Genomic DNA, 18,374 nt, shown 5'->3' on the forward strand with positions numbered 1-18,374 from the left:
CAGAAACTCATAAGGTATGTGATTTGAAAAATCTGAGGTTTAAGGAACTAGTCAAATTAGCATGACTCCAATTTCTCTGACCAAGAATGACAATAGATAATGAAAAAAAATGTCAATGATATAAGATATATATAAAAAGCAGATGGTCAGTTAAAAGAAGAAAGCCAAAATAATAAATATGGAAGCTTAAGGCGCACCAGCCTGGTCCTTGGACCTAGTGTTATGAAATATATTCCAAAGTACAGGTTTCCAGGATTGTGACCATTTCATCATTTACTGTGGGTTTCCAATGGAGAGCCATGGTGATTAAGGAGTAATTGAAAATGAGACGAAAGAGAATTTATCCCTATAATAGACATTAAAGCCAGAGTGATAATCGTGATTCCCCAGAGGAGGTACTGAAAATTTCTGGGAACACTGTTGAGCATGTTCTAGAGCCTAAACAATAAGAAAAAACTAACTGGGGAAAGCAGGTGAAATTCCTGGACAATTCCTTTAACGTACTAGATTGACATCACTACAGAACCAGTTGATAGATGTTAGACAATCCTTATCACTTGCCAATGTGCGCACTGGCTTCTGGCATTAAGTTAACATTGGTGGTACCTATGGTGCAGGCAAAAGCATGTCCACAACCAGGAGGGGACATGCTGTCAACCAGTTATTCAACAAAAATGTGATGTCAAAGTAATACGAGAAGAAGGATAACCTGGTGATGGAGTCGTAGTCACAAATTTGGCTCCATGAGAAAAAGAGACGCTAGCTAATGGATGGGAAGCCAAGGTCCATGTTGTTATAGATCAACTAGGGGGCAATTTGTGATGGAGAAGCAAGCTCCAGGATTAAGAGGAAATAGTTCACTTGAAAAGTGCTTCTTGGGGTGCCCGGGTGGCTCAGTGGGTTAAAGCCTCTGCCTTTCAGCTCGGGTCATGATCCCAGGGTCCTGGGATGGAGCATCACATCGGGCTCTCTGCTCAGCAGGGGGCCTGCTTCCCTCCCCCCCCCTGCCTGCCTCTCTGACTACTTGTGATCTCTGTCTGCAAACAAATAAATAAAATCTTAAAAAAAAAAAAAAGTGCTGCTCAATCCTGGCTGTACATCACAATCATGGAAGCCCTGGTTTGGTTTTGTTTTAAGTGGCTGGTCTTGAATACAGACTTATTCATTCTCTAGAGGCATATATAAACGGTTTTATGAGTTCTCTAAATAATGATAACAGGCAATATGATAATAAGCAACATAGCAAAGAATTACTCTCTTAAGATTGAGTAGGGTCATGTTTGCTGTTGTTAGGAATCAATGGTGGATATGGATATAAATATTGTAGAGAATGCGGCACTTAGGTGGCTCAGTCAGTTGAGTGTTCAGCCCAAGTAGTGATCTTGGGGTCATGAGATTGAGCCCTGTGTGGGGCTCTACACTCAGGAGGGAGTCTGCTTGAGATTCTCTCTCTCTCTCTCTCTCCCTCTGCCCCTCCCCCTGCTCATGCACTCTCTTTCTCAAATAAACAAATAAATCTTCTTTAAAAATATATTTTAAAGAAAGCAGAATAACTCTCGCACGGTTGTCTGAGCCCAGCCCAGAGAGGGAGGTGTTAGGAAATGTTCTGTGTGCTCTTCCCGGGGATGGTCATGACGGTGTACTTGTGTCTTCTGGGGACATGCCAGTTTTTAGTTCAGATCCCAAACAGGAAGTTTCTCTTACTGTCCTAGTCAGTTCAGGGGACTGGGTGGCTTAAACAGTGGAGATTTCTCACACTTCTAGAAGCTAAGAAGGCCAGATCCGAGCACAGATCAGGCCAAGACTCAGTGTCTGGGCAGGTTGCTCTTCCTGGTTTTCAGATGGTGGTCCCTCTCCTCCTTGCATCCTCACGTGGCAGAAAGAGAGAGCAGGCGAGCTCTCTTGCATCTGTCTTATAAGGGCATGAGCTCCATCTTGGGGTTCGGCTCTCGTCACCTCACCTCAACCTCATTATTTCCCAGAGGCCCATCTCCAAATACCATCGCACTGAGGATTAGGGCTTCAACGTACAGTTTTGGAGGGAGCACAAACATGCAGTCTACCATATGGACTGAATAGACAGGCAGGTAGCCCTATCCATGAGAATAGCTCTCGCACCCCACAGAAGACAGGACGTAGATCCCCAAGGGCATTCCATACTGGGGAGAGGCACTGAACAGGGGGCTTTCGTTAGGGTGATAGGTAATCGGTGGTGGGCAATCACACATGTGTTAGAAGGCATACGTGCCCTTAGAAATAGAATTATTATACGGCAGGACCTAAAAAGGAACTTTGAGTTATTTCAAAAATATAGACTGAGATTTTCCATAAACAGTACTACTGGGTCTGAGGCAAGGAGGGGACATTGCAACAGAGGCTTGTGTAAACGAGACGGATACACGCAAGAGAAGAGAAGCTCTTCTCCTAGGCTTTCTCCAGTGCCTTCAATCAAGAATCGAGATGTCTTAATGGAACCTCACTGATTGTCACTGGTAAGTTTAAAGAGCTGTGCACTGATCTCGATGTGGTTCTCCTTCTATCGCATGAGATGTTCTTCGGTAAGGCCTGACCTAAATCGTCCTGTGGGCATTTTCTATCAAGAGACTCCCCACTGAGTGGATTGCACGTAACAGTGATGGTGGTGGGCAGAGGAGCTCCTGGTAATGAACACGGCTGACAAAATTTTGTCCCGAAGTGTTTATTATAGAAACACAGTGGTTGGTGGTAAAAGGCCACCATTCAGGCCAAGATGCTATCATGGATTTAAATGAGTTTGTTTTCAATGCTGCGAACTCTTGGACTCGTGTTCCAGCCCAGTCTCTGGGAAGGGGAGAACTCCGTGTGATGCCTCGCAGGCCTGCTAACACTGATTCTTTCCTTTTTCCTGATACTTCCAGGAGAATGTAGCTGCCTGCCTATGGGACGCGTACTCAGGCCTGTTCGGTGACCAAGCCATGATCCTTGCTATGAACTCCAGGTACGGTAAGCTTTGATACTCCCCCATTTCACTGACTGAACATCTTCAAAATGCAATAGAGAGAAATCACAGTTGTGATAAACAGAAAACGGCTCCAAATACCTCCATCCCAGCTCAGCAGCTACTGTTTCTTTCTTTCTCACAATCTTCCCCACTTCTTCAGTGCTGTACGGATCAGCAGGTAGTCTAATTATTATAAGCCAATCGGATTTTCTGTAATATTCTTCCCTTTGGCATTATGTCTTGAGATTTTTCCCTACATGCTCATAATTTCATTTTAATGGCAGTACAAGATTCCCCAATTTTGAAATTTTAAAATTATATTTTATTTTGCCAATAGTATGATTAATCATCTTTGTACATCAAAGATCGTATCTCCTCTAAAATATTTTTTTGAAATAGCATTGAGAGGGTGAGGTTACCGATTTAGATGACAGGCAACCACGAAAATGGCCTGCTGCTGGGAATCCTAATTGGTGGACAGCCCTGGATGCTCCCTGACCATCCAGGCAGCCTGGTAGGACAGTCAGCTCCAATGGGTGACTTGGAGTCTAGGAAACGCATCGACCCGGCTGAACCCTTCTTAGAACTTGCTATCGTCTATGCACTTTCTAACCCTACTTCCTTCCTTCCCTCCTCCTCTCCGAAATCTCATGCACCTCTAAACCTGTTTTGGCATCTGTTTCCCAAGATCCCAAACTATCGCAGATGGGATTGAAAACCTACTTAGAGCTTTTAGTAAGGAGTCAGTTTGCTGTCCAGAAAAATCCCACCAATAATGTTTCTTCAAAGCCGAGTCACCAAAAGACATAGATTCTTCATACATTTTTCTACTTTACTAATTTAATAGGCCCAAAATTGTACCTCATTATTATTTTAATTTGTATTCCTTTAAAAAAAAAAACAAGACCTAATATTTTCTGTATGTTTATATATTTATGAATTTTCTCATGTGGGAAATTTTTCGTGGTCTTTGCGCCTCCGTGAGGACTTTTGTTTTGGCATATACTTAGTAAGTGTCCCGTGACATTCCTATGGGGTTAAAATTCTTTGTTCTTTTTTATCTTCTCAGAATTGATTTTAGTGTCATTGCTATTTTTTCTTTCACGTTTTGGTATGACATCTGGGATAAAATTAGTTCTATATCACACTTTACTATTACGTTCACTTTCTCCTAGTTTTCTGTTAGTTGATTTTTGTTACCCTCTAGGCTATAGCAGATATTTTTTGATGCTATGAATGAATTTAAATTATCTTCACAATTCCATTATGCAAAACAGACGTCAACAAACTTGGCCTATGGGCTAAATCTGTTTTTGTAGTCTCCTGGTTTCGTACATTCTGAGAGATAAGAGTGTTCTTTACTTTTTTTTTTTTTTTGACAGAAAGGGAGTGAGAGCAGGGAGAAGAGGGGAAGACAGAGAGGGAGAGAGAATCCTAAGCGGGCTCCGCACTCAGTGCAGAGTTCTATGGGGCTCTGTCTCATGACCTTGAGATCATGACCTGAACCAAAATCAAGACTGGACGTTTAACAGACTGAGCCACCCAGGCACCCCCCTTTTATTTTTCATTTTTAAATAGTTGGGGGAGGATTAAAAGAAGGAGGATATTTCACAACATGCAAATGCTCTGTGAAATTCAAATTCCAAGGTTGGTAAACAAAGTTTTGTTGGAATACAGCCACATTTATGTATTTATTCCTGCATTGCCTATCACTGCTTTTGCATTATGATGGCAGACCTGAGCAGACAGAGGCCATTTGGCCGGCAAAGCCTCATACACTTGTCATCTGGACCGTCACAGAAAATGTTTGTTGATCCCAATACAGATAACACTAATTTAAAGTGTTTCATCCCCAAAGGCTTGTTTAAACTCTGAATGCTTTTTTTACATTCGTCTGTATAAGGGAATACTTGCGTGCTTAAGGGTTCCGAGCTGTTCTTGAGGATCTTGATGGCAGTGGTCGATACAGGAATGTACACCTGTGATCAAGTTGTATAGAACTAAATACACAGACACACACGAGCACAAATACAACAGGGGAGATCTGAACCAGATGGCTGGAAGGAATCCGTATCGATATCCCGGTGGTGATACTCTACTATAATCGGAGAATGTTACCACTGGGGAAAACCGTGGGAAGTATATTAGCTGTTTCTCTTTATTATTTCTTACAACATCATGTAAAGCTACAAATATCTCAAAAAATTTTAATTAAAAAAAAAGGCATTCTAGGAACACATTCTGATCCAACATGAAATATTCCCAATAGATTAGTGCCACATTTGGCCAGGGAGGGGAGACAAGAGTATTTAATACAGGTATTTTCTATTCCCATATTAGATATTCTCTAGAATTTACATTCTCTCACATTGTTTATAATTTTACTGTGGTGCCACCACTAAACTGTTTTGACTTAGTGCTGTTTTATAATAGATTTTATTATCTGATTAAACTAGATCTTCCTTATTTTCTTGATCACTTCCAGCATGGTAACTTTTGATAATCTCTCCAATTTATTTTTCTAAGAGGAAGGTAAATGTGTTTTTATCAACTTCTGATGAAAATGTCCTGAAATTTTAATTGTGCTTTCAGAGTTTGTAAAATAATTTGAGAATAATTGACATTTATAAATGATGTTCCTATTTATAAATCTATCTTTCTAATTATTCAAGTTCTGTTTTGTGTTCTCCCTTAAAAGTTTGAGGTATTTTTAACATAGATTCTGCACATTACTAGACTGATTTTTTATTTATATTGTATTTTAGCTCCCTCCTTCCCCAATTTTATTGTTTGGACAGCAATTTCTGATATGCTGGAATACATATGGGATTTTGGGGGGGGATATATTTATCCTGTGTTTGAGCTCACTGAACTATTTTTATTAGACCATGTCTTATTTGAAAAACAACAAATTCTAACACAATATTTTAAAATAGGAAATTGAACCCTTATGTTGTTCCTGTTTTTAATAAAAACTCATACATGACTTCTCAATTAGCAAAATGTTGGTTTAAATAAAACCTTTCAAGAAATTATTCAAACTATTCATTCTCCTTAAAAAATGATGTTGATATTTATTAAATACTTTTTCAAGATTGATTAAAGCATGATTTTTAATTTAACCTATTATAGGTATGTGTTAATTGATAGTTTTTAGGCTATTGGTCCATCCTTACATTCTGATGATAAATCATAATTGGTGTTACAGTGTTATTTTATTATTTTAAAAATTATTATTCTAAAAATTTAAACTTCATATTTATAAATGAAATTTGTTAGTTTTTTTATGATTTTAATTCCCGTGTAGTTAATATACAGTTTCGGGTGTACAATCGTGTGAGTGATTCAGCAGTCCCATATATTATTACTCAGTGCTCATCAAGAGAAGTGTTCTTTTTTTAAAATTTAATTTAATTTAATTTTTTTTCATTGTTCCAAAGTTCACTGTGCACCACACCCAGTGCTCCAGGCAATACGTGCCCTCCTTAATCCCCACCGCCAGGCTCGCCCATCCCCCCACATCCCTCTCCAGATCCTCGACCCCTGTTTTACCCAGCCCCCCACTCACCTCCCCTCTGGGAACTATCTTTAACCAGACTCTGTAGTTAAGAGTCTGTTTTCTCATTTGTCTCTTTTGATTTCCCTTTGTATGTTTGTTTTGTTTCTTAAATTCCAGAGATGAGTGAAATCATATGGCATCTGTCTGTTTCTGACTGGCTTATTTTGCTTAGCATTATACTCCCTAGATCAATTTATGTGGTTGCAAATGTCAAGATTTCATTCTTTCTACGGCTGAATAATATTCCATTGTATATATACACCATTTCTTCTTTATGCATTCATTTATCAATGGATACTTGGGCTGTTTCCATAATTTGACTATTGTAAATAATATTGTTATAAACATAGGGGTACACATATTCCTTTGAATTAGTGTTTTCATATTCTTTGGGTAAATACCCAGTAGCCCAATTGCTGGTCTGTAGGGTAGTTCTACTGTTAACTTTCTGAAGGACTCCATACTGTTTTCCACAGTGGATGCCCCAGCTCGCACTCCCACCAACAGTGTGAAACGTTCCTTTTTCTCCACATCCTTGCCAAAATCGGTTGCTTCTTGTTGGTTTCAGCCATTCTGAGAGGTGGGAGGTGATACCTCACTATAGTTTTCATTTGTATTTCCCTGATGATGAGTGACGTTGAGCATCTTCTCATGTGTCTGTTGGCCATCTGGATGTCTTCTTTGGAGAAATGTCTATTCTTCTTTTCCACCCATTTTTAAATTCACTTTGAGGGGGATGTTAAGTTTCAGAAATTCTTTATATATTTTGAATACTAACCCTTTATTGGACATGTCATTTGCAAATATCTTCTCCCATTCCCTTGGTTGTCTTCTAGTTTTGTTGGTTGTTTCCTTTGCTGTGCAGTACTTTATTTTGATGAAGTCTCAGTCGTTTAATTTTGCTTTTGTTTCCCTTGCCTCAGGAGACATATCTAGAAAGACGTTATTATGGCGAAAGTCAGAAATTATGGTCTGTGTTCTCGTCTAGGATTTTTGTGGTTTCAGGTCTCACATTTAGATTTTTAATCCATCTTGAGTTTATTATTTTGTATGGTGTAAGAAAGTGGTCCGGGTTCATTCCTTTCTATATTGCTATCCAGCCTTCTCCCGACAGCATTTGTTGAAGAAATTGTCTTTTTCCCATTGCATATTCTTGCCTCCTTTGTTAAAAATTAATTGACATGTAATTGTAGGTTTATTTCTGGGTTTTCTATTCTGTTCTATTGATCCATGTTGTCTCTTTTTGTGCCAGTACCATAATGTTTTGATTACCACAGCTTTATAGTCCAGAATTGCGATACTTCCAGTTTTGTTTTTCTTTTTCAAGACCATTGGCTATTTGGGGTCTTGTGATTTTATACAAATGTTAGCATCCTTTGTTCCACTTCTGTGAAAAATGCTGTTTTTGCATCTATGTTCATCAGAGTTGTTCGTCTGTAGTTCTCTTTTTTGTGGTATTTTTATCTGGCTTTACATCGGGTAATGTTAGTCTCATAAAATGAATTCGGAAATTTTCCTTCCTCTTCTACTTTTTTAAAAGTTTGAGAATAGGCATGAACTATTCTTTAAATGTTTGGTAGAATTCACCTGTGAGGCCACCTGGTCCTGGCCTCTGGTTTGTTGGGAATTTTTTAATTGCTGATTCATTTTCATTGCTGCTTATCAGTCTGTTCAAGTTTTCTATTTCTGCTCTGATTTTTATTGTTTTCTTCCTTCTGCTGGTTTTAGGTTTTGTCTATTGTTTTTTTCCTAGCTCCTTGAGGTGTAGGTTAGAATGAGATTTTTCTCGCTTCTTGAGGTAGGCTTGTTTTGTTATATACGTCCCTTTTGCTACATCCAATGATTTGAACCATTGTGTTTTCATTTTGATTTCTCTGCATCTAATTTTTTAATCTCTTTTCTGAGTTCCTGGTTGACCCATTCAATGTTCAGTAGCACGTTATTTAACCTCCATGTTTTGGTGCTCTTTCCAGATATTTTCTGGTGGTTGATTTCTGATTTCATGTGTGATGGTCAGAGAAAATGCATGGTGTGACTTTGATCTTTTTTAATTTGCTCAGACTTGTTTCATGGCCTATTATGTGATCTATTCTGAAGAATGTTCCATGTGCCCTTAAAAAGAATGTGTTTTCTGGGGTGCCGGGGTGCCTCAGTTGGTTAAGCAACCAACTCCTGATTTTAGTTCAGGTCATGATCTCAGAGTCATGAGACTGAGCCCCAACTCAGGCTCTGCACTGAGCATAGAGCCAGCTTGGGATTCTCTCTCTCCCTCTCCCCCTCCCCCCTGCCACTTGCACCCACTCTGTTTCTCTCTCTCTTTAAAAAATAAAAACAAAAAACAATGTGTATTCTGCTATTTTAGGATGGAGTGTTATGAATATATCTGTGAATTTTATTTCATCCCTTGTGCCATTCAAAACCGCTGTTTCCTTGTTGATTTTCTGTCTGGATTATCTATCCACTGACGTAAGTGAGGTGTTAAAGTCCCCCACTATTATTGTATTACTATCTACTAGTTCCTTTATGTTTGCTATTAACTGTTTCATGTATTTGGGTGCTCCAATGCTGGGTGTATAAATATATACAATTGTTATATCTTCTTGTTCAATGGTCCATGTTATTATTAGATAGTGTCTTTCTTGGTCTCCTGTTACAGTTTTGCAGTTTTGTCATAAATTCTATTTTCTCCAAAGAGAAAAGCCATTAGTATGGCTATCCTGGCTTTCTTTTGTCATCTATCTGCATGACAAATGTTTCTCCATCCCCTTGCTTTCAATCTGCACGTGTCTTTAGGTGTGAAATGAGTCTTGTAGGCAGCATATAGATGGGTCTTGTTTTTAAATTCAGTCTGTCACCCTATATCTTTTGTTTGGGGCATTTAGTCCATTTACATTCCAAGTAACGGGTATGCATTTATTGCCATTCTGTTACTCGGCTTGTGGTTGTTTTATAGCCCCTCTTGGATCCTTTCTTCTCTTGCTCTGCTCTCCCAGTTTGCTGGCTTTCTTTAGTGACATACTTGGATTCTTACTCTTTACTTTTTGCGTATCTATTACTGGGTTTTGATTTGTGGTTACCATTAGATTTGTATATTACATTTCTGCGTACACCTTACACTTGAGCCCATTCTTAACTCCTCTCCCCTCCACATGCTTGGTTTATGATGTAATACTTTACCTCCTTTTACTTTGTGGGTCCCTTGACTGATTTTTATGGGTAGACTTATTTTTATTGCTTTTGTCCTTCCTACTTTTCTTACTCATACTTATGGTCTTCCCTTTATAATCATACAGTCTCCTTTAACATTTCCTGTAAGGCTGGCTTACTGGTCATGAACTTCTTTAGTTTTTGTTTGTCTGGGAAATTCTTTATTGCTCCTTCTCTTCTGAATTATAGCTTCGCTGGAGAGACTATTCTTGGTCACAGATATTTTTTTTCCCCCTTTCAGCACTTTGAATATATCATGCTACTATTTTCTGGCCTTCAAAGTTTCTGCTAAAAATCTGCTGGATAACGTATGGGGTTTCACTCGTATATAACTGTCATGTTTTCTCTTGCTTTTAAAATTCTCTCTTTATCACTATGTGTTGCCATTTTAATTATTGTGTGTCTTGTGCGGACCTCCTTGGGTTGATTTTGTTGGGGAATCTCTGTGCCTCTTGGATATGGATCTTTGTTTTCTTCCCTGGATTAGGGAACTTATCAGCTACTATTTCTTCAAGTAAATCTTCTGCTCCCTTTTCTCTCTCCTCTTCTTTTGGGGTCCCTCTAAGCAGAATGTTATTATGCTTCCTCTTTTTTCTTTTTAAAATATTTATTAAATTTTCCAGCAAGAATCACTATATTTATTATTCCCCTTTCCTCATTTTATACTTATTCATTGTTTATGCCCTTTATTTCTTTGATTATATTTTTAGTAGCTTTAAAATCTGGTTACATGTTTAGTTTGTCATTTTTCTCTCTTTTTATTTTTTTTTAAAGGTTTTACTTTTTTGAGAGAGAGCAAAAGTAGGTGAGAGGGAAGGAGAGAGAATCTGAAGCAGACTCTGCACTGAGAACCAAGCCCAACCCAGCGCTCAGTCCCACAGCCACAAGATCATGACCTGAGCCAAAACCAAAAGTGGGATGCTTAACCAACTGAGCTACCCAGATGCCCCTTATTTTAAATGAGAAAAATTCTAATAGTGTTCAAGTACTTTTAAGTACTTTGAATTTTCTCATTTTTAAAATGGATTTCTCATTGTGATTTGAGAATAAAACATATATTTACAAATATGATAAATATTTGTCAGCACACCATGATTATTGAGGATGATCCTTGTTATCTCATTTAATATAATTTATCTATATCTCCTTATTAATTCTAGTAAAGATCTCCTCTTTTGCAGAATTTTTAATTTTTACCTACCACAGGCTGATAATTGAATGCTTAATATTCTATGACTGTGTTTGCTTTTCCTTGTATTTTTAATAATTTTAATAATTTCTATTTCCTCTTGCATCTTAAATAATTCAATACCTTGTACTTTTAATAGTTATTTTTAATAATTTAACTATTTCTGTTATTAACTCTTCCTTTTATTATTTCAAATGACCATATATTTATCTCTCAATATTCTTTTATTTGAACTAAACATTTTATCATATCAAATTGTCCCTCCTGATTTCTTTGTGATCTGTTTAATATCATTTCCCCATGCTTTTATTAGGAGGCATCTACTTTGTTTTATTCAATTGTGATTCTTAACATTATACTTGCAAACATATGTGTGGCCCTTTGCTTACTGATCATACAGTGATTGAGTGAGGAATGTTTATTCTTCTTCCCCCAGTGCTGTTCTCTATCACCTGGTTGTGCACTCTGGAATATAAAAAAAGCATTTACACTGAAATTCTTAATTCTAAGATGTCACTTACTGTAAAACACATTAGTAATTTAATAACTATTCTTTTGAAAGCTAATTACACGTGTATCAAAAAAAAATGTATCCTTGATGGCAGTTGTCCATGTTGACCCATAGATTTCCATGTGTCTTTTTTCTTTAGCATCATCAACGTCTCACACTCAACCTTCCTCACATTTAAAATTTGAAGATCTGTTGCCCATTAGCAGTTATGCACAGGCTTAGAGGATCATGCTACTTTTCTTATCTTTAGTCATGATTTGGAACATTTTAGCATTTTTAGGATTAGCAGTATGATTTCAAAGTACATTGAAAGAAACTATTTACTATTTCATCAAAATCTTAATTTTGCACTTTCCTAAGTCAAGGTATTTATCCCTAAAAGTTAAATATCTTCCCCTGAAAATTCTACTGGAAGCTGTTCAGAGTCTAATAATTCATTCAAGCTTTGAATAAGTCAAATTAATCTTCCCAATATTTGAAAATTATCTATCATAGTCTAAGAAATTCCATTTCAAACGGTGGGATTAGACACTTTGATTTTCCCGTCCAGTAGAGAAAAAGATATTCTGAGTCCAACATAAAATTTCCTACCTTACCATCTACATCACCATCTTTTCAAAAAAATATATATATATTTTCACTTCAAAAAAAAAAAATCAGGAAGGACTGTTATCCACATCCCACATATCTAAGGGATAACAACTGTGTCATAACTTGTCTTTCCAACTGCTGACAGCAGGTTTCTTCTGCCAAGAATTAGAGGCTGCATCCCAATAATTTCAGAAACATTAAAATGTAAGAAGCGGAGTATCACAGCTTAGAGAAAATGTGGCAGTAATATATTTCAGCTAACGCTCAGCATGGCTTTGCGGGTTTGCCTGGAATTGTGACCACTCTTTACATTATTGTGTCTATGGAGAAATATCTTCTGGTTTCGAAATAACTGATTACAGATGATTTTTAAAAAGAAACTCATTCCTCTACATTTAAAGCACCATTGTCATTTTTATGAGAATATGTAAAACCCACATGTTATATAAAGCCAAGACCTGGGCCTCATTTTCTAGTACATTCTCCCTCACACCAGAGAAAGCCACTAAACTTAGATCACGTTTGTTCTCTCCTCTTTTTAATAACTACACCTCTTTGTTACCAGCTATGTCGATCCCCTTCTGCAGTTCGAAACCCAACTGAAGATAATAAAGTCCTCCTTTGAAATGGTATTTTCTATACCGAGTCTTGAGGAAGTGAAGGAGATGGGAGACCAGGAAGATGACAAAGAGGACCTGGAGGTGAGCGTTTGCGTCCCTTAACTGTTGGGACCCATCGTCCCGCGGCCCAGGGTCCCGCAGCGCGCCCCCGCAGGTCGCTGTCCTTGTGATGTCCTTCACCTTTTATCCCTACCGTAGATTAACCGCAGTGTCTTCCAGCTTTCATCCGTGCCCCCCGGACTCCTTGGCAATTCTACGACTCACGGAATTTGATGGGTTGTACAGGAGTTACAGGAACGGATGAATGAAGACATCTGGGGTTAATTATTTTAGCAAGGACAAGAGTTTATGGACAAATGCTCCAAGAAGGAAAGTAAGAGCAGGGCGAGGCGGAGGGAGGACCAGCCCTGCAGTGCGGGGAGCCGCACCTCTGGTCTCGGTTTCCCCAGCACAGCCGCAGGGCGCAGCCGCCCTGGAAGGTGGAGGGTGATGCATGGCCCGTGGTCCTGGGAGCTCTCGTCCCTCTGGCTGGCTCTCTCCTCTCTTACCTTCAGTTTATGGGGAGAACGCAGGACACCCGGGCATAAAGCCATAGACACTGAACACAGTTATGTCTAATTTTACCTGGCCAGCTGCTTGTGTCACTTTTTTTGTTTTTCAGAATCTGTATCAAAACACTTTAAACTTATTTGAGGACACTCTTCTGATCTTAGTGTCTAAAGATCTCTACAAACTGCAAATCTTAAAGGTAAAATAAAGGGAAATGAGCAATTTTGTTTCCTTTTCTTAAATCTAAAGAGGTCATTATATTCACTTAGTATTTCCCTTTTCCTATACTCATGTCTCCTTCAAGTATTTGGTGGCTGATTTTTTTTTCTTTTCCTCCCAAGCTGTCTAATGATCCCCCAAATGAAATCACTTCCTTTTATTTCAATTGAAGAGACATAATTTTAAGAATTCAATTTTGGGAAGATGGCAGCAACAAAACAGTTAAGAAGCCCCATGTTCTGTGGCAATGTAAGAGTGATACAGTGTGGTTTAGCAGAAAAGAGAGGGCGATCGGCTTAGACGACCTGCGGGTCCATGCAGCCATGCCGGGATGGTCTCCGTAGGCTTGCTTCCTCCCCAGCACCGCTGGAGCTGAAGCATCCTGGCTTCATGGACACCGTGGTGTCGGAGCAAAGCCCAACAACTGTCCGAATCCCCACTTACATTTGGACATCAGGGTGTCTTAAACGTCCCGGGCAGAGACAGGAATTCTGCTCAGGATGTCTTACCATCCTCAACGGCTTCTAATATGATGGCATCAGGGGCACCTGTCAGGAAACAGTGGGAAACCAGGTTGACTTATTCTACTAGGAGCATTACGGGTTTAGGCAAATCATAAAATACATTCAAGTAAAGAAGCAGAATTGGTATCTGGGAAGACAAGAAGGAATGCAAGGGAAAATGAAATACACGGAGTGAATTTGTGCCTAATTTGAGTCGAACATTTTTTGTGAATTTTTAAAAATTTAACCTCACAACTCTTTAAAGTCCTTATTATTATCCCATTATTACAACCACCTCCCCACACAGGCTCTTTCAACCGATAAACTACTGTTATGAGCATTTACTCTACATCGGGTTGACTAAGCTGAATATTTCACGTGTAGGTTATCTCATTTAACCCTTAAAATAACCCTCCGAGGAAGCTACTGTGATTTTCCCCCAGTTTGCTGATAAGGAAATGGAAGCAATAATATGTGCCATGCTAATGAATGGGGGGGCTCTCTAACTTGGAAACCTGTTCCCTGACTGTGTTGTTCTCATACCTTCCATGTCTAGAAACTCACTTGATTCTCAAAAAGAGCAAAAAGCCCGCTCTTGGGAAAGGCACAGTCTGACCCCCCTGAGATTTAGACACTCTTCTGCCCTAGGAAATGGACTTGAGAACAGTTTTCTACAATGGGAGCGAGTGAAAGGAGTAGATTTAGCACAAATACTGTGGATTCGAACAGAGTGCCTTGAGACATCTGTTAGCGGGGGCACTGGGTAGCTCAGTGGGTTAAGCCTCTGCCTTTGGCTCAGGTCAGGATCTCAGGGTCCCAGCATCGGGCTCTCTGCTCAGCTGGGAGCCTGCTTCCCACCACCTCCCCACCCCCGCCTGCCTCTCTGCCTACTTGTGATCTCTGTCAAATAAATAAATAAAAATCTTAAAAAAAAAAAAAAAGAAAAAGAAAGAAAGAAATCCATTAGTGGTGGTTGGAATGTGAGGCATATGCCGTTTCCTCGCTTACCAAGCTTTTAAATATGTCACTGCTTCTGAAGGCTTAGAACAGAGTTACAGCAAGATGGAGTCGAATCAAAATTAGCAAGAACTTTCTAACCGAGCTGTCTCCAGGAATATTCTCTGCAACTATGAGCCAGAAAATATCTGAGTGTTGAGTCTGCAGAGGAAATTCTGGAGTGAGATGACATTTCAGGATCAGATGACATTTCAATTCTTTTTAAAAACTGAAAATCAGATCCTGTGATGAGAGAGACAGAGAGAGCGGATATGTACTTTGAAAGAAAAACAAGAGAAGCTGCTAACAATCCCATGATAGTCTCTTGTTAAACTTTTCATGATAACTGACAAAGTGACTTACAATGCACATCATGAGTAAATATTCATTGCATAAAATTAAGTAACATATAATTCAAGTGTGGTTATGACAGTAGATGAACTAGTATACTCCTAGCTTGTCATCTTTTTGAGATAAATGTAGGTTAGATAGGAAATAATCAGGGTCTGCGGGGGCCCTTGACTTGGTGAAGTTGGAGGCTAATGGAGGGAGCTTGTAGACATGGAAACCCCGGGCTCTAGGATGATGACTGTGTTTTCCACAGGACATGGTTGTGTGGATGAACGAAGATAGCTCCTACCTACAGGAGAGGGTTATGGTGATCATCAGCAGGGTGCTAAGCTTTGCGTCCCGGAGAGTCAGGGGATACGTAAGTCACCCAGCGCCATCACACCACATGCTTCCAAGGCTCATTGCCCTAACCCCGCTCTCCGAGCCTTGGACCTTGAAAACTAAGCACCTGCTTGGTAGGACCGTGCTGGCAGGGTGGGACAGGCAGAGTAGAGTCCATATACTCCACGGTTTAGGTCCATCAGAGCAGAGTCTCTCAACCAGTTGCTAAGACCCTTTATGCTTCCTGCCCACAGCACGAGTGTGTCAAACTTCCACGGACTCCCGCATTCTCTGTGGCTCGCGACCAGTGTCACGTGCACCCCTAGAAATCCTTCCATCCCTCTTTCCTCCTTATTTCTCCTTTTCCTAAAGTATTTTTAAACCATTATGCATTTATTTGAAATTTATACAAGTCATTCCTGAATCGTGTCCCTGTGTGGCACGCTAGCGATGGGGCAGAAGTCCTTCCTCTCCTCCCCCGCGTGCTGCCGTGACGGGGCCCCGCTGACAGCCTCCGTGCACACACCCGTACACACGTGCACGCTCTGAGATACACGGATTGTTACTTAGTGCTTCTTGATTAAAACCACATTATATTTATACCTGGTTCTGCAATTCGATTTTTTGCTGAACAGTACGTTCCTCAGGGATCTTCCTGGGAATATGTGTGGAGTTACCTCATTCTTTCAGCCGAAGCATATACCCATAGTTCTAGTACATTGTAATCTACTTATAGATGGACATTCAGGTATATTTAGGGTTTTTTTTTTTTTTTTTTTTTTTTTTTTAGTTCGACACTATACAAATGGTCACCTTTGTTCCAGTACATACGTACTTAGAAATACTTAGAAAGATGATAGATGACAGAGTAGGAGTAGGTTCTAGTTTCAGCACTACAGAATTACCTCGTTCGTACTCCTGCGGATGTTACACGGTTTCCCTACACTTCCACCACACGGGCAAGTCACTGCACTTTCTAATTGTTGCCTTTCAAATGCAGAACAAATGGGCATCTCATAACTGCCGGTATTTGCTGAAGTTTTCTATATTTTTAATAACATCATTGCCTTCCTTCTAAGAGACCTTACTATCTATAAACATTTCTCTCTCTTACGGATACTGTGTCCCCAACCTATGTTTTGCAACTCATCCTTAACTGTGATTTTTTTATTAATTATTTTTATTAACATATAATGTATTATTTGCCCCAGGGATACAGGTCTGCGAATCGTCAGGCTTACACACGTCACAGCACTCACCATAGCTCGTCCTCAACTGTGACTTTTAAACGTGCACTTCTAACTGCTCCTCTGATTGTCTGAAATATTTTAGGCGTTCAGATTAAAGGGGATCAGAAACATGCATTTATGATACCATCTTCGTGTAGCCATCTTCTACTACTTATACAAATAGTTTCCAGACATATTGAGACAAAAAGCCTACATAACCCTTAGAACGTACCTGAATTCTTACTATTTTGTTTAACATCAGCTTTGGGATGTTACACAATTTTCTTACATGAGGAAACGTAATCCGTGATGTTCTTTGCATCATGTTGATTATTTCAAAAGAGGGATGGAGTCTTTGTTTCAGTCTTTGGGCTCTCCGGGTCTCTAAAGTGGCTGGCTGTCCCTTCAAATGTTCGAAAGGCGAATCACACCGAGTTTCTCAGCAAGGCTTGACGTGGAGTTAGTTCCCATCTCCGGCCTCCTTGCTGCGTAGGCCCTGAATGTTTCAGGCACTCAGCAAGAATTCGATGGGGACTGTCTGCGCAAAACCTACTCACATGCTTCTGTCTGCTTCCGCATGTTGATTCAGTATACATATATTCATTCATTCATTCCTTCGTTCGTTCTAGTGAGTTCCACTGAGGTGACGGGTAAGACATTTTGGAGTTTGGTCATCTTCCATCTCCTCTTCTCAACTCTGATTATGTCCATCAAGTGCAGTCCCCCTACACACAGCCCAGATAATATGCAGATAAATATGCAATTCCACTTCTGGGGCAGAAGGCTCTCCCGAGTGGACGGTTCCTACCTGGAACAGATTCTTCCAGAAGCCACGTAGGGGGACTTTCCACTTTGCTCTGCAGTGTGCCGGAGCGCCAGCAGGTGGAGGCACACCAGCGCCCTTGGGATGGGGAGGCTCCGCTCGCCTCAGCCCGGTCATCAACAGAGGCATGAAGCCTAACTTTCTCTTTACGGCAATGTCCTCTAAAGATGGTTAAGTCCATGAAATGAACGGAGGAGAGAGGACAAGTACACGAACCCAAACAGCTGGACGTATTCCTAAATTAACAGCTGAGCTTCCCACAGGCCTCCTCTGTGGACCTCCAGGTCTGATGTATTGAGTGCACATCAGTGGAGACTTGTTCCCTTCTCTGATGATGGGGAACGATCCATTCTGTTCTCAGGTGCATTCAGTGGGAAGACTTTTTTCCCCCGTAAGCTACCCTAGCCAATGTCTTCTAGAGTCTCAGAGGCCCTCATCCTATTGAACAAGCCTGACTGCCGTTTGTAGTCAGGATTTTGATTTTGGTTTTGATTTTCTATCAAAAATACTTTTTAACAGAGTAATTCTCCTTATATGACCTCTGTGCTGTCCTGTTCGTCCCTCCCATTAAACTATTCAGTTTTCAAACAGACAAGGAAATGTGAGCTAAACATGTCATCCTGTATCACAGACAGAAAGATTTTCCCCGGGTTTGTTCCTTTGGCACATCAGCATTTGAAAGACGAGTGGGATTTCTGGAGGGGGACAGCAGTGGAGTGGGAGGAC

The 18,374-nt window shown here is 39.9% G+C and overlaps 1 protein-coding gene across 3 annotated transcripts in view; it reads left to right on the forward strand.

Annotated features, from left to right (window-relative positions):
- MROH9 (maestro heat like repeat family member 9) overlaps positions 1–18,374 on the forward strand; it is an 82,916-nt gene that overhangs the window by 20,430 nt on the left and 44,112 nt on the right. For 2 of the 3 annotated variants that reach the window (XM_059146769.1, XM_059146770.1), the window contains exons 4-7: positions 2,898–2,977; positions 12,603–12,738; positions 13,319–13,405; positions 15,529–15,633. In XM_059146769.1, the coding sequence (XP_059002752.1) occupies positions 2,898–2,977; positions 12,603–12,738; positions 13,319–13,405; positions 15,529–15,633 (408 nt within the window). Of the gene's footprint in view, positions 1–2,896; positions 2,983–12,602; positions 12,739–13,318; positions 13,406–15,528; positions 15,634–18,374 lie in introns of those variants that run through there. The other variant, XM_059146771.1, reaches the window with a different exon arrangement.

The sequence above is a fragment of the Mustela lutreola genome, chromosome 14 (assembly GCF_030435805.1).
Source record: "Mustela lutreola isolate mMusLut2 chromosome 14, mMusLut2.pri, whole genome shotgun sequence".
In the NCBI taxonomy this organism is placed as follows: Eukaryota; Metazoa; Chordata; class Mammalia; order Carnivora; family Mustelidae; genus Mustela; species Mustela lutreola.